The sequence below is a fragment of the Notothenia rossii genome (assembly GCF_949606895.1).
Source record: "Notothenia rossii genome assembly, chromosome: 11".
NCBI lineage: Eukaryota > Metazoa > Chordata > Actinopteri > Perciformes > Nototheniidae > Notothenia > Notothenia rossii.
In genome coordinates, this window is record NC_136910.1 from 6,991,209 (window position 1) to 7,006,484 (window position 15,276).

Below are 15,276 nucleotides of genomic sequence, written 5' to 3' on the forward strand. Positions count from 1 at the left end.
TGTGTGTGTGTGTGTGTGTGTGTGTAGAGCAGTTTCCAGGAAGCAGATGAGTCAGGTGTGTGTCTTTCTGTGTCTGCAGACCACAGGAGGGTGTAATGACAGTGTGTGAGTTTGAGTCCAATCTGTGATCTCTGTTGTTCCAGCAGTGACCGGAGGAACCTACTCGTTCTGAAACAGAGAGTGTGTGTTCAGAGGGTCAAATCGTTTAGCTTTTAACGTCATGGTAGGATCTACAGAGACAACTTGAATTATTCAGCCTACAATATACTACCACTTTTTTAATGATATTTTAACATACAATTACTAATTTTTGATATTTTGAACATAGTATATTTTGACTTTTTTCAGCATAATATACACATTTTGCATACAATGACTTTTTCCATGATATTTTCTAATCACAATACTATGACTTGTTTTTATATTTTCCGTCAACATTGCTCTGACTTTTCTCATTTATTTTCTAACATACAGAGAGCCACCTTCACCAAGCCACCAACAATAGTGGTTTGCAAGCCAGGATGACAGCTCGCCAACATCGCATTGTTTTATGTAATTCATAGTTGGTCATTTTGATGTTGGTTGTATCTTCTGAGAGTTTAACTGGGAGGCTGCTGTTTAATTCTGCTCTGAATTCCTAAAGAGACTCTGATTCACAATGGGAAATACCCCTCGTTCAATAAAAACAAAACAACAATCTCAAACTGAGAGAAATGACCACCTCTCTTTTCCTTCCAATCCCTTTAACTGTATATGAAGCATCCCAGGATCTGTAGTCACTTATTAAAAAGGAACACACCTTTCATTTATTGGATACTCGTTCTAACGCTAAGAGGTTTTATAACATCATTAGAGCCCTGAAGCGACGTGTAATAGGATTTCTGCCCTGATATTATTGATCATATTTGCCGGTGAAGCTGCAGCTGAGTGGATTATAAGCAGTGAGCTGATCAATTACCCAATTTACAGCTTTACCTCCACTCCTTCCCTGCTTACAAGGCTGAATTTGGATATGACAAATCTGGTGTGAAACACTTCTGTGTGTGTGTGTGTGTGTGTGTGTGTGTGTGTGTGTGTGTGTGTGTGTGTGTGTGTGTGTGTGTGTGTGTGTGTGTGTGTGCGTGTGTGTGTGTGTGTCTCTAAACAAAGGGAAGTGAGCTTATCCCGCGGAGCAGAAATCACCCCTGAGTGTTATCTGTGTGGAAGTGTGAGAAACAGAGTCGCATTTAGTCACCAGCGTCTAAGTGTGTGTGTACTAGCTGCACATATATGATAAAGCTCACAGCTCTGAGTGTGTGTGTGTGTGTGTGTGTGTGTGTGTGTGTGTGTGTGTGTGTGTGTGTGTGTGTGTGTGTGTGTGTGTGTGTGTGTGTGTGTGTGTGTGTGTGTGTGTGTGTGTGTGTGTGTGTGTGTGTGTGTGTGTGTGTGTGTGTGTGTGTGTGTGTGTGTGTGTGTGTGTGTGTGTGTGTGTCATAGTCAAGGTCAGACGTGAGAACGTGCCACCTGGGAGCCTCAGTGTTGGCTAAGTGCCCTCTCGGTGTAAATGGACCCCCACTAACACGACGTCTCTTACTTGATGGATTTGATCCACTCCTCCTTCTCCTCCGGCGTTGGGGCAGATATCCTGTACACCACGTGGTTGCCCTCGACGACTCGCCCGTCCGCTTCCGTCTTGCAGGCCTTGATCACCTGACCTTTGTGGTTCGGCTTGTACAGCTCGAAGCAGTTCTGGGGAGGCAACGAAAAGATATGCACGGTGAAAAACAAGAAAACATGTCTCTGTGTGATGTTAAAGAGACAGTAGATTATTGTTGCTTATCATTATGAAGATATGTTGACTGCTCTATGTAGCGGCTGCAGAACAATGACACCCCCTGCGTTAACTAGTTACATATAAACCTCACTTTTACTTTGCAATACGCTCTGTTACTGAGTCGCATTTAAATAGCTTACAACTTAACAAATGAGCTCAGAGCAGCTTTTTTAGGTAGCAAAACAACTAAAGTAATGTTAACTGTAGAAACTTTATCGAGCAAATGAGCTTCATGGAAGGAGAAGGGGAAGAGGGAAAGTGATACAAAAAAAAACGTATTTCTACTTCATCGGTAAGTAACAATATCTACCTAGTTATTATACAAGAGGTGTTTTAATCTGCCTTTTTAATAGCTCTGAGATTAGGGTTTCTGCTACTTTGATATTCTTGCAGTTGTTTCCTGCTTTGTACAGTATAAAGCCTGCTAGCTGTAGCCATGTCGCTAACATTAAATGAACGATCAAAGATTCTTATTTGCATGAAAAGGAAAAGATAGAAAAAATACTTTAGCAACGTTTTTTGTGCGCGTTTTTTTTCAAAACAAATGCAATATGTCCTGGGTTGTTGGTAGCAATAACAATTATACCACATGGACATACACATGATTTCTTTCTGCTTTAAAGGAGATAAAGAAAGAGTGTCTGGAGTTTCTACTCACAGGTTTCCTGGGCTCGTCCACCTCTCTGATACTGAGGTTCTCCAGAGGAATTATCCCACGAGGCTCTTTATCCTGGAAACACAAACAAACAAAGACTACGTTAAGCATCAATACATCACTCATTAAGTGCATACATGACTGTAAAGGACACAACCAGTGATTAATGAGGGCGCAATGACACAGAAAGTCAAGCCTAGACAACATCACACGTTCAATTCAGATGTGAGCATGCTAACAAGCTAAACTAAGATGAGAAACTGTAAACATAATACCTCCCTAACATTAAATGTAATCTTGATTGTTGGTTATCAAATGCATACAACTAAATATACCAGAATGTTTCTTTATTGTCATTAGGACACATTTTATTACAACATTAATAATTATGCTTATATTTAACTAACATTCCTACAGTGCTATCTCCACGTGAGATTAGTGGAGGATGACTGCTTCCCTAGTGAGGATCTTATTCTTCAAAGGAAACTCATATAAATAATGGTTTGCAACAGCTAGAAATTGTATTTAATTATTGTGAATATGTTTTGAACTTAAAGGTGGGGTAGGTAAGAATGGAGAAACCAGCTCGAGTGTGCTAGAATTTGAAAATACATAACTGGAAAAAATCTGCCCCTTCCTTCAGACTTCCTCACAGAGCCCCTCCTCCAACACACACGAACGCGCACATGACCAATGAGGGCACGAGATAAGCTTGTGCACAGATGGAAGGCTGACAGGCAGGTAGGCCCTCCAGTTACTTTAGCCGGGCCGGCTCAGATGATTGGTTGTGCTTTTTACAGCGCTACGGCTTCCACAGGTGACATTTTTTTATGTATTTATTATTATCAAAGCATTTAATATATTCATTGCTATCGGGATGTTAAGATCATTCCATGGAATATAACAACACGTGTTTCTGAAGTTAATTATCTACCCCACCTTTAAGTATTTGAACATTTTTTGTCTGTATTATTGTTATTATTTTTAGATTACATATGTATTCTGCATTTTTTATATTTTGTAAGTACTTGCTGTTGTCGAATTTTTCTTTTTCTTATGTACTTTTAGTTATTTTATTTAAAAAATATATGTTGTGCTTTTGGTTGTATATGTTGTGTATTCATCTCAATAAAAATGTGATCACAAGAAAAAAAAAGAAACATTTATCTTTCCATTACATTGAGCCTGACAGCATCAAAGTGAGAATCAAGGTGCGGATAAAAGCACGCTTGAAGTTTTTATACATCCTGGTCACATAGGGTACAGCACCCGAGGGAGACATAACCCTGCCCCCCCCCACATCCTCCATCTCCTCCAGCGAGTGTGTGTGTCTGCGGGGCCAGATGTGAGGGGGGGGGGGACCTTGAGGAACGGCCCCGTGTCCCGCCTGTCATCTTCCTGTTAATGAGGGGGGACCAGGGGGAGGAAGCCCGGGCAGCTGGATGAGAGTGTGTGTGTGTGTGTGTGTGTGTGTGTGTGTGTGTGTGTGTGTGTGTGTGTGTGTGTGTGTGTGTGTGTGTGTGTGTGTGTGTGTGTGTGTGTGTGTGTGTGTGTGTGTGTGTGTGGGGGGCATGCTTCTGATGCTGGGCTGAAGCATCGGGGTGACAGGCAGCGGGTTGGGGGAGGCACTTGGATCGGGGCTTAGCGGGGCCAGATGTGCACCGTAGACTTTACAGATGTTTCCCATGATGCCTCGTGTTAATTGCTGGGGTGAGGTTCATCTAGGTCAAAGGGGCTGCATCTGTTAAAGAGCGGAGCTGGAAGACAAAGACCCCTGACTCTAACTGTGTGTGTGTGTGTGTGTGTGTGTGTGTGTGTGTGTGTGTGTGTGTGTGTGTGTGTGTGTGTGTGTGTGTGTGTGTGTGTGTGTGTGTGTGTGTGTGTGTGTGTGTGTGTGTGTGTGTGTGTGTGTGTGTGTGTCGGGTTTAAATGTTTAAGGGACTACATGCGTGTCCTCTTTTTGGTGTCAATCTTACTTAAAGTCCTGTTGCATTTGATCTGTCTCAAAAATATGTATTTAAACATTAGCTGCTTATCAAGATTATTGGATGTAATATTTAAAAATGTAATAAATGATTTTACTAGCATCCTTTAAGGCAGGGGTTATCAAACTTTTCAGCCCGCGACCCCCAAAATAACAGTGAATTAATTTCAGGAAGAAAAAAAAAGAAGTTTGAGAGTTTGAGAAAAGTGGATTGTCAAAGAAAAAAATGTCTATGCGAACGTTATTATTAATAATAATAATTAAAAAAAATTCTAAAAAAAATTAATCAATTTTTTAAAATAATTTTTTTATTTTCCATTTTTATTTTGTAATCATTTCGCGACCCCCACTTTGGGAACCCTTGCTTTTAGGAACATTTTAGGACATTTTTGGAAATATGCCTATTGCTTTCTTGCTATGAGTTAGTCATAAAGTTTGATACCACTCATGTCTTTGTCATAATGTAGAGTGGCATGTAATATAACTCTCCGCAAAGATGTTGAATTATTCCTTTAAAATGTACTCTAATCAAATATGTTTATTATATTATTTTAAGTAATTTAATAAATATTGGTGTTATAAACAGAAAAACCCAGATAGAGTTTCAAAATAGTATCAATTGTTGGGCAACTTACTTTCACATAGGTATTACTTTCATATACTATATTACTGGCTGTGTAGTGTGTAACGTATACCACTGGTGTTGTGCTTACACATACATTCTGACACACATTAAACCACATTATTCTGCCTACTTACTGTTGTGTACTCAAAGTAATAGAGGCAGTTGTCGGTCAGGATGAACCACCGTCTCTTCCACGTCTTCACCCTGCCGCCTGCAAAGAAAAACACACACTATTTTAGTTTAACCTGAAGGGGCGACAGTGTTTGTGCATGTGGAGGCTAACCTGCAGCAGACCTCCGCTCCACGCGCCACATCTGGCTCTGATCATCAGCTCTCTGCATTATTAGACTCAATCAGGAGGCTGGATTCTCCCTGCAGCACCCCCTCCCCGTCTCTAGGGACGCATGCCTGAGGGCTGGGAAAACTGTTCAACACGCTGCTACCTTACAGAAAAAACCAAAGCATGTACACGCCACAGACATGGGAAAGCTTTGGCAGGAGTGCATTCAACTTGTTTGACCAGACTGACGGATTTTATGAGCTTGGCTTGAGAAAAGTCTGATATTTTAATATTATAAAAAACAGAGACAGAAGGACGACTGTTCCAGAGAGGGTGTTTGGATTTGTAACATGTGAACACATCTTCGTTTTATCTGGGAGTAGGACTGACATCCTCTCCATCTGCCTCAGATAAAAGTAGATTATTGGGATTACTGGATTGTCTGGTAATTACACCATCAGTGATGCCATCTACCTATGTAATCCAAAGAAAACACAATGTGCCTGATGTCAATGTTCAGTCTGCACAATAATAACATGTTTGCTGACTTCACAGAGTGAGCACAAAGCAGCCGTTACTGATGTAATCAATATGTAATGTTCACTTGACCCAGATTTCCACTCTATACTGCAAACTGGAGTAAAAATTCAACATCTATAGTACATTATTAATGAGCAATGTTTACTAGAGATGCATACCGCTGCATTTTACTCACTGAAATGGATTGAGATTGTGAAATATGGTCTACTTTTGTTCTGTAAATATACAATTAAAGTTTGATTCTGCTACAGTCAACCATTACATATGGCAGCCTGGAGAGCCGTTTATCCCGTTTAGTGGTATATTTAATTTAATCCTCAAAACCTGACATTTATAATGGATTTTTGCTGCAGGACCTCCCATGTTTGCATGCTTCTAATGCAGATTCATCACTCGCTTGTTTGCTTAAGGAGAATACTGAAAAGGGACTGAAAAATAAATGTGCACAAATGCAAGAGGGCTAAAAGTCTTGACTCAATTTTTATTATTTGTATTAATGAACAGGATAAATAGTGTAATTGGTCAAAATTGTATTTTCTGGAGTTTTTGCATTGAACACAGCTAAAATACTGACAAGGCATTTATCTTAACTTAATATTAATAATTGGTATTTTTGACAGTTTTGTCCATTTAAAATGCTTTGACTTTGATTAGGAGGACATGAAAATGTGCTTTTCTCTTTATATTGTCCCAGATTACAAGCTAGTTTTAACCCACAGAGGTGCTGTTTAAGCTTAAGCTTTTTGAAATATCTAAATATCAATATTTTATGACATGCTGTTCCTACTGGATGATGATGGATTCAGGCAAAGCAGCAGGCTCAGTCCTGGTTAGTAATGTAGTGTGATGAGCGCTTATGGAGCTTCACAGCCTGATATTAGCCGTGCAGAAATGTTGTATTAAACATCAGAGCAGGCCAGCTTCATTCAAACAACAAAAAAGGAACGTCTTATTAAGCACGGACTCCTATGATGGAGGTAACATTAGCGTGGGATCTGGTAGTGGGGAGAAATTGAAGATAAAATGATGTGGCTAGTGCAGCTGGTGGGATAGAGAGCAAATGAGAAAGACAGGGGTCTGTAGACAAAGAGGAGAAGCAGTATTAGCGTGGGTGAACTGAGGCCCATTCACTAAAGCTTAGCGTGTGTGCTCGCTAAGCAGAAGCTGTGTGACGCGCAGGGCTGTCTCTAATGGTACAGAGGATGAAGTGAGTGCTGGGTGTTTGCTTGAATATAGGAGGAAGCAAACATCTTTTATGTCGAAGTAATGCATGTTAGCGCTTCTTGGAAAAAGCTGCTAAAGCATGCAGAAGTTTGAAACAAAAAACTTCATTTAGTTGTTTGGCTCACTTGCTAATGCTTAAAAGCTTATAATGTAACATGTTGTACCTCTACAGCTATTAAGAAAAGTAAAACATTTTGTGTAAAATATTTAACTTTCTTGCCAAAAGATAGCTGAGAAGTTTGATACCACTCGCAGCCTGTATGCTAAATATGCAACCCAGTCTCACGGCATTTCGTGTTATAGTTACAAAATTAATTTAATCTATTAATTCGTGTTCATCGGGTCTTGGAATACCAGAAGTTGTGTGGTTCATAAAAAAAATTACTTACTCAATATCTTACCCTGTAAATGTCGGAGTTTTTTTGCCGTCCGCAAGGAAAATAAATGGGGCTCAGAGTCTCAGAATACTGAAATCTGTATTTAAAAAAATCTTTTTTTCCTTCTAATTTGTTATTATTTGGTGCAGGCAAGAAACATACTACCAATAGAAATACATTGCTTCTAAAATCGTTCTGTGCCAGAATACTGAAATCTGTATTTTTTTTAAAATCTGTTTTTCCTTTTAATTTGTTATTATTTACATTGCTTTTAAAATCGTTCTGTGTGACACGAAAAAAATGGCGAAACCGTGTTGTGAACACGAATCAATAGATTAATTTCGTGACTATAACACGAAATGCCGTGTGTTGAAATATGAATCTAGCATTACAGCCAACAGCACGGTTAGCTTAGCGTAGCATAAATACTGGAAACATGGGGAAGCAGCTAGTAACTTACAGTTAGTAAGTGAGGTGCAGAAAGGTGGATATTCATATTAAAACTGACCAATGCTAGCTGTTTTACACTTTTTCAAAATAATTTTGCCAAGCTAAGCTAGCAGTAACTTTATAATTACTGCATAGATATGTGTTTTATTGTGTTGTTTACCAATTTTCTCTGAATTTTCAACAAAAGCTAATTAAGCTCTGACCTTTAAAGTCTTGGCCAATATGGAACTAGTAAAGTGGGAGTTAAAGTCATTTCCAGTAGCCTAAAGTTGTACACTGCATTATCGAACTGCATGCAACACATCTACAGTAAATACATGAGTTTAGAGAAGAATAAAGATGTGTTCACCTTAATTTCCACGTACAAAAGTAAATACAAACTTTATTTAATGTGTATTTGTTCCAATATTGCATGATTACCAATGTCTTGTATCTATCGTTTTCTATTATCTATACATTTGATGTTTTCTGTGAAAAACGGCAGGACAATAAAGGGAAAGTGGCGAGTGGCACTGTGGTTTGATGAGGTCAACAGTTATCTTTTATGCAAAGGATTAAACATTTGAATAGTGCGTATATTGTGTGTGCACCATCTGAGACGAGCCCTCTGCGTCATCCAGCCTCCTCCAGAGCTACAAGAGGAATGCAAACGATCCCCATGCACAATGAGCGAGATCACTGACCTCCAACTCGCCCTGCCTCTGAATGAGATAATGCATCACCTCGTTTGCCCAATGACAGCTCGGATTCAATAAGCCAATTAAATGAGGCGGGTAGCATGTTCTGTGTGCTAAGGAGATAATGGCAGCCAATGCCAGTGTGAGGGAAACCTGTGATGGATCCGAAGGAGGGAGGAAGGAGCGTTACCTACCTCCTAATACAGATTTTTAAGAAGGAACATCCATCACAGAACATAATGAGAGAACAGAACGAAAGTGTGAAAGGTTAGAGAAAGGGAGGAACAAAAAAACACATAAAAGGATTTTTCTGAAAGACACAGCAACCACGTAACACAATGCCGAAGATACGAAGTTTAATTAACAAAAAGAGGCATGCTTGAAGAGTGAGGAAGGAGAGGAGAGAGAAGACAAAGCAAAGAGGAGAGGACACAAGATGAAGGACGAGGAAAGAAACAAAACACTTTGTAGTTGCGTAAGAAAGCTCCTTTTTTTTGGGCAAAAATGAACAGAAAGAGCAGAAATCACGAGCTAACTTGAGCAGAAACTCATTCTACTGTAGCGCAGCATCCACACGGCGGCGTGCGTTGAAGCTTACCGGCGGGCGTGTCTGAAACTCCACCAACAACCAATCACATGAATCTCCCGCCCCGGACACACAAGCACGCGGTTTGATTGGCTAGAGCTTGTACTGGCATATCCGTCGAAGCTTCAAAAGTTGAACATTGCTCAACTTTTGAAGCGAGAAAAGCGAAGCGACGCTCCCACAATGCAGTTTGGCGAAAAGTGACGTCACCCCATTCAAAGTGAATGGGCAGAAGCGTTGAAGCTTCAACGCACGCCGCCGTGTGGACGGGCCGTGATGACACAAAAAAGTCAAGAGATATCGTAGGAATCAGCTTTTTTCAGCCATGTATGCCTAAACTGTCAACCTCTAACATGTGCACTGGAAAACCCAACATAAACAATAAACCCACAACAACAAAAACACTCATCGCCAGGGAAACGAAAGGACACTGCTTATCAAACTGATGCTGACACTGCTGAAAAATGATACAAATCAACACATCATTTCGGTGACTTAAAAGGCACATACCGAGCTTTAAGAGCCAGCCCTCTCTGTCGGGGTTGAAGAACGTGTGCGTGAGATCGTTCCCGTCATCCTCTGGGATTTTGAAGGGCTCGTTTTTGATGCTGTCGTAAAGGTTCTGCAGACAGGGGAAGGAAGTTATTCATCAAAAGGCTGAACAGTGTTAGAAGTGCCTTGCTCGTTTGTAGTAGGCGTGACAGAGAGATCACAGAGGTCAATCATCACACACACAGAGGAACACACACATTACGGACGAGTCCTCACCCTGAGAAGCTCCTCGGGCAGATCCCCCCCCTCGTTGATGCCTCTGTTCATGGAGATGAAGCGCTCCACGGGGGGCTTGTCTCTGACGTTTGGGTTGTGGAGGCTGGTGTTCAGCATGATGATGGCAAAGGACAGTACGTAGCAGGTATCTGAGAGCAACAGAAAGGGAATCAAATTGATCAATAACACTGTAACGGAGGTGATCTTTGGGGCTATAGAGCTCGGCCTCCGTTACGGATTGTGTAGCTTTGTTGGTGGCGAAATGTATGTAGCGTGTGCATCTGTCTGTGTTTTAATTTGTCTGTCTCTGTTTGCTGGTTTTATGTTGAAAAGTGTTCCCCTTTCCCCTTGTCTGTTGCTGTTGATTGTGTGCACCTGGTGCCCTGTGTTGTCTCCTCCCCCCCACCTGTGTCTAATTGCTGATTAGTGTGTGTGTGTGTGTGTGTGTGTGTGTGTGTATGTGTATGTGTATGTGTATGTGTATGTGTGTGTGTGTGTGTGTGTGTGTGTGTGTGTGCGTGTGCGTGTGCGTGTGCGTGTGCGTGTGTGTGTGTGTTCTTTGGGGGATATTAACCTTCTTCATTAGGAAGTCCACCATTTTTGTTTTATCTGAGGTGTAACACTTTCAGGTTCAAGTACATATAACAGGATGTCATCAGCATACAGTGTTATTTTGTGTATTTCATTACTAGCGATACACAGATGTATTGGCCACCGGTTAAAGCTCGCAATTTAAGACATCTGCAATCTAAAATGATAAGCCTTGGAGGAACAACCTTAAAATGGTTTCGATTTGGGAGAAATGTAATAATATCATAGTCAAATGTAATAATAACAAATTAAGAATACTGTGTATACTGCAAATGAAAGGTCTTGGGGGAAAACAAATGGATTGGCTAAGCGTATTGCACTTCAGCTTCTTACACATATAGCCGTTTCTTATATCGCTATTACACATTTACATATCATGATATTCATTTGAAAGAATTTTCCTGCTGGTAGGGGCAAGATGGATACAGACAGAGCAACGTCTGTTGGCTAGACTCTGGAAACTAGTTAATTTTTTTATTTGTGTGTGTGTGTGTGTGTGTGTGTGTGTGTGTGTGTGTGTGTGTGTGTGTGTGTGTGTGTGTGTGTGTGTGTGTGTGTGTGTGTGTGTGTGTGTGTGTGTGTGTGTGTGTGTGTGTGTGTGTGTGTGTGTGTCTGTGTGTGTGTGTGTGTGTGTTAGAGGGAAGTACAGTATAGTGAGATGGAATCGGGGGCAGGCAGGGCTTGAGTCTCCCGTCTGTGAGTTAATGTTCAGACACACACGGGCCACTGGCTGCCTGTAAATGAATCATTCATTCCCCTCTGTCTGTCTGCTCTCCCTGACACACTTTGCTCCACGCTGCCTATTGTCTGCCTGCACACACACATTCTTTATAAAAAATAGAAGCGCTTTGCACGCAGTGTGTAATGCGGGGCAAGAGGTGCTGCTAACTGCGAGAGGAATGTCAGCGTAATCAGAAACTGGACGAGCAAGCGAGAGAGAGACGGGTTGCTCTTTTCCGTCAGTGATTAAAGATCATTTTATTTTAAAATGGCTTCACACATACATGATTGAATACCAGTGGTGGAATGCTACTGAGCATATTCACTCGATTACCTTATCTAAGTTATATTTTGCCATTATTGTAGTTTTTCTATTTAAGGCTAATGTATACATGCACTGCTCCTCTACGATAGTTACTTTCCTACATATAAAACATATGATATTCCCATATGACATAATGCAGTGTTGTACCACTATCTTCTACGGGAAATAGTTTGAAACCATTTTCAGTATTTATATCATTAATAATATAATATTTCATTATATTGCTATACATATATTTCATTTTTTACTTTTCTATTTTCTATTTTATTTTATTTTGAAAACATCCAATATCTCCCGGGGGAGCAAGAAAAATATTTCAGATTCTGATGCACGGATGGATAATATGTGACCTGCTCCATCGAAATCAGTCGCATTGAACCGAAGACCAATTTGAGTTGTATTGTTGGAAAGAGGAGATTCCTAGCTTTCTAATGATATCAGGATTGTTTTTTTACTCCAAATATTAAGCAAAATATGTCACATTATATAATGACTGTTACTGACTCATCATTTTGAGAAAAAGGCCTTCAAAGTTTCCTCTTCTCTGGAATCCATCGATCTGATTGATTATTAGTTGATTATTGATTATTAAGTTGTATTTATCATCTGAATTTGCCAAAACAAGTTTAATATTCTGAAAGCCAAGACTTTGTTTAATTGAAATCAGATGAAAACAAACTGTAACGGACCCTGCCGTGTTATCTATGATTACTATACGCCTTTCATTCATAATGTCAGCGGAGGGAGGGGGTGCGGCGCTGTGGAACAGCAGAGTGGCGAGTGAGAGGTAATCTTCCCTTTAAGCTTCAAACATGTATTTATCGTGTGATTTTGGAAATAAAAGCTTCATATTCTGAAAGCCAAGACTTTGATTATTTAAAATCTTTTTTACGCAAATCCACGTTTATTTTGAAATGAGCCGTTGCGACTTCCGACTGATTTCGATAGAGCGGGTCACATATACAGTGTATTCTCTGGAGAACATCACATATCTCTAAAAAGCTTTGTAGAATATGGCCTTCTTCCCTCCACGGGACGACATGCACCCTCAACAATCCTAACTTCTTTCATTATTTACAGCCTGTTGTAGTTATACTCTTTGTTTATCACAAGAACGCGTATCACTCAGCCACATTGAGCCGCTATGAATAATGGATGTCTCTTGTTTGTTGCTGCTTGTTTACTCTTCTGCTGCAATGATCCTGTGATCTGAAGTTACTGTAATCTGGTTGATCCTCATTGAGCTCTAGTTACAGTAACTCTCATGGCTTAATGAATCAAATGCATTTTAAAAAATAGGCTAATGGTCAATGTATCCTGGGCCCTCAGGCAATGCTTCTGTTGGCACATTAGGGTAAACTGATGTTCAGTGCATTGACATTGTCCAACATATTGGAGTTCACACTCTGCTCTTTTGTGTCCCAGGGGCAACTTTTGCAACAACATAGATTGATTAACTAAATCCAACTTGTTTTAAACTGCTTTCAATTTGATTTAAAAAGAATAAATGAAGCTGTAACATCAACACTGTTGGGATTAAGAGTTAATAGAACTAGGTCGCAAGAAAGCAGAGAAGTCTAAACAGAGAGTAAGAGATTAAATAGTTGAAATAGTTAGCTAAGATTAATAAATAGTAGGGCTGTCCCGTATACCATTTTTCGGGCTCCGGATATTCGGTAGTAATCAGCAGCGACTATTCGGATATTCGACGCTCGCCCGCAGGGGGTGGGGCGCATCAACACGTGTATTTCGGTTTATTCAAGGCATTCATTTTGTTATTTTACAGTATTGTTTTATAGTTATTTGTTAATGTAAAGAACCCAATGTATGTTCTTGGAGATTGAAAAGTATTATTGTGTTACTTTCGTTGCAGTTGTATATGTCTTAAGTGTAATTTGGCTTGGCTTCCTATTTTGTATGGACATGCTTTTATTTTGAAGGAGTTAGCGCTGTTGACAGGAAGTTGTTGTTGCGATGGAAACAATGTGACGGTCAAAAGGAGCGGAGATTAACGGAGAAAAGTAATATCTACATATAAAGACGGAGAAAGTAAACGATAAAGTTTATGGTTAAGTGTTAGCACCCCCCAAAGAGGCACAAGCTCTTATGTTGATATTGGAGATTTCAACTGCGACTGCCAAAAAAAAAGAAAGAATATCCGAATAACGAAATTGAAAACCGAATAGTGGGCCAATGACCGAATATTCGGATATTCGGGTACAGCCCTAAAAATAGTAAGCTAAATAAAAATGTTTAATGGATTGGAAAACACAACAAAGTAAAAAAAAAAGTTAGCAAAAAGGTGATATAATAAATGCTTCAAATAGTAAAATAAACAGTTGGTTAAAAAAAAAAAAAGTCATATTACAAATGCAAAAGTGAAAAGCCGACCTCAAGACTGACTTCCTCCAATAAATATGATATGCATATGTATATAATTAAAGTGTAACAACATCCTGTTTAAGATCAATTGAAAAGACAGTTGATGTTAGTGAAGGGGGCTCTGGAGCTGATCCAAAGGGCCTTTGGGGGAATCGTCTCACATGAAAGGTTTGGTGAACAATGACCTACTCAACAGACTCTGACTCTGACCTGTGGACTGGAAGACCCCCGGGTTGCACTGGCAGTACCGCGACGCAAACGCCTCCATCATACGGTCGATCTTCTGGGCTTCACCTGGCAGACGGAAACTCCACAGAAACTGCCTACAAATGGAGGAGAGAACGGGAATTTTATTTGTGATGCTACAGGGTGCATACAACTTTTCTTAGTTTTTAGAGTTGTGCTGACCTTAGTGCTTGGACCAGATTGAGGTCTGCGAACTCATGCAGCTCCACAAAAGCCGACAGCACCTTGAGGTTGAAGTCCTCCCTGTTATGAGAAAATACAGATGATAAAATCAGATTTCCAATAGCCATTCTTTCAAAAATCCTCCAGAGAAGATGCAACATAACTCTAGACAATAAGCGAGCCCAGAGGAAAGGGTGAGGAAAATCAGATTTCCTCCATGAAAGCATTTCTCAACCTGGATTCCCGTTTCTCAGCATTCCTGTCATGTTTGTGCTTTTATTCATACCGGGCGCTGAGCGTGGAGTCTGGAAGCAATTTAAACAGCTGGCTGATGCTGAGTATTTCTCCCCCCTGAGGCGAGGAAACGGTGCGTTTGACTGATGAAAAACAGCTAAAACCCAAAACCCACACAGGCTTCTTTTTGTCAGAGGTTTGTTTGGCTTTTGGAGGTTTTTTTTTTCAGTCCACAGCTGCTCTTGGGCTGCGGTCACAGCTTCTCTGATCGTGTTTGTTGTACATGAGGGGCCATAATCCTGAGCCTGCGTCCTCTTTCTGTTGTTTATTGTACAAATGAAGCCAGGACATTTTTAGACTTTTTGTGGAGCGACATCAAAAACAGCGTTGGTTTACGAGAAACAAAACAAAAACATGTTTCGCAATAACAGACTTGGATTACTTGGACGATGACTCGGGGGATTTCTTCTACCCTACACTGTCATCTGCAGCCAGATAAAAGGAATCCTGTCCGATGAGGGTTGCATATAGGTTTATTTATATAGGTACATGTGGTTTGTCATTTGCAAAAATGAAATTGCATTTATTCGTGTCTCAGTTTAAGGAACAATAAGATGGAGGTGTGTGGTGCAGTGGG

The 15,276-nt window shown here is 40.3% G+C and overlaps 1 protein-coding gene across 1 annotated transcript in view; it reads right to left on the minus strand.

The window, feature by feature from the left end:
- Positions 1-15,276, minus strand: part of LOC307023910 (cytohesin-3-like) — a 36,668-nt gene that overhangs the window by 4,596 nt on the left and 16,796 nt on the right. The window contains exons 6-12 of the mRNA XM_079657582.1: positions 14,406-14,486; positions 14,208-14,320; positions 9,980-10,128; positions 9,722-9,833; positions 5,212-5,288; positions 2,472-2,543; positions 1,574-1,728 (exon numbers count right to left, since the gene is read on the minus strand). Coding sequence (XP_079513708.1) covers positions 1,574-1,728; positions 2,472-2,543; positions 5,212-5,288; positions 9,722-9,833; positions 9,980-10,128; positions 14,208-14,320; positions 14,406-14,486 — 759 coding nt within the window. The remainder of the gene's footprint in view (positions 1-1,573; positions 1,729-2,471; positions 2,544-5,211; positions 5,289-9,721; positions 9,834-9,979; positions 10,129-14,207; positions 14,321-14,405; positions 14,487-15,276) is intronic.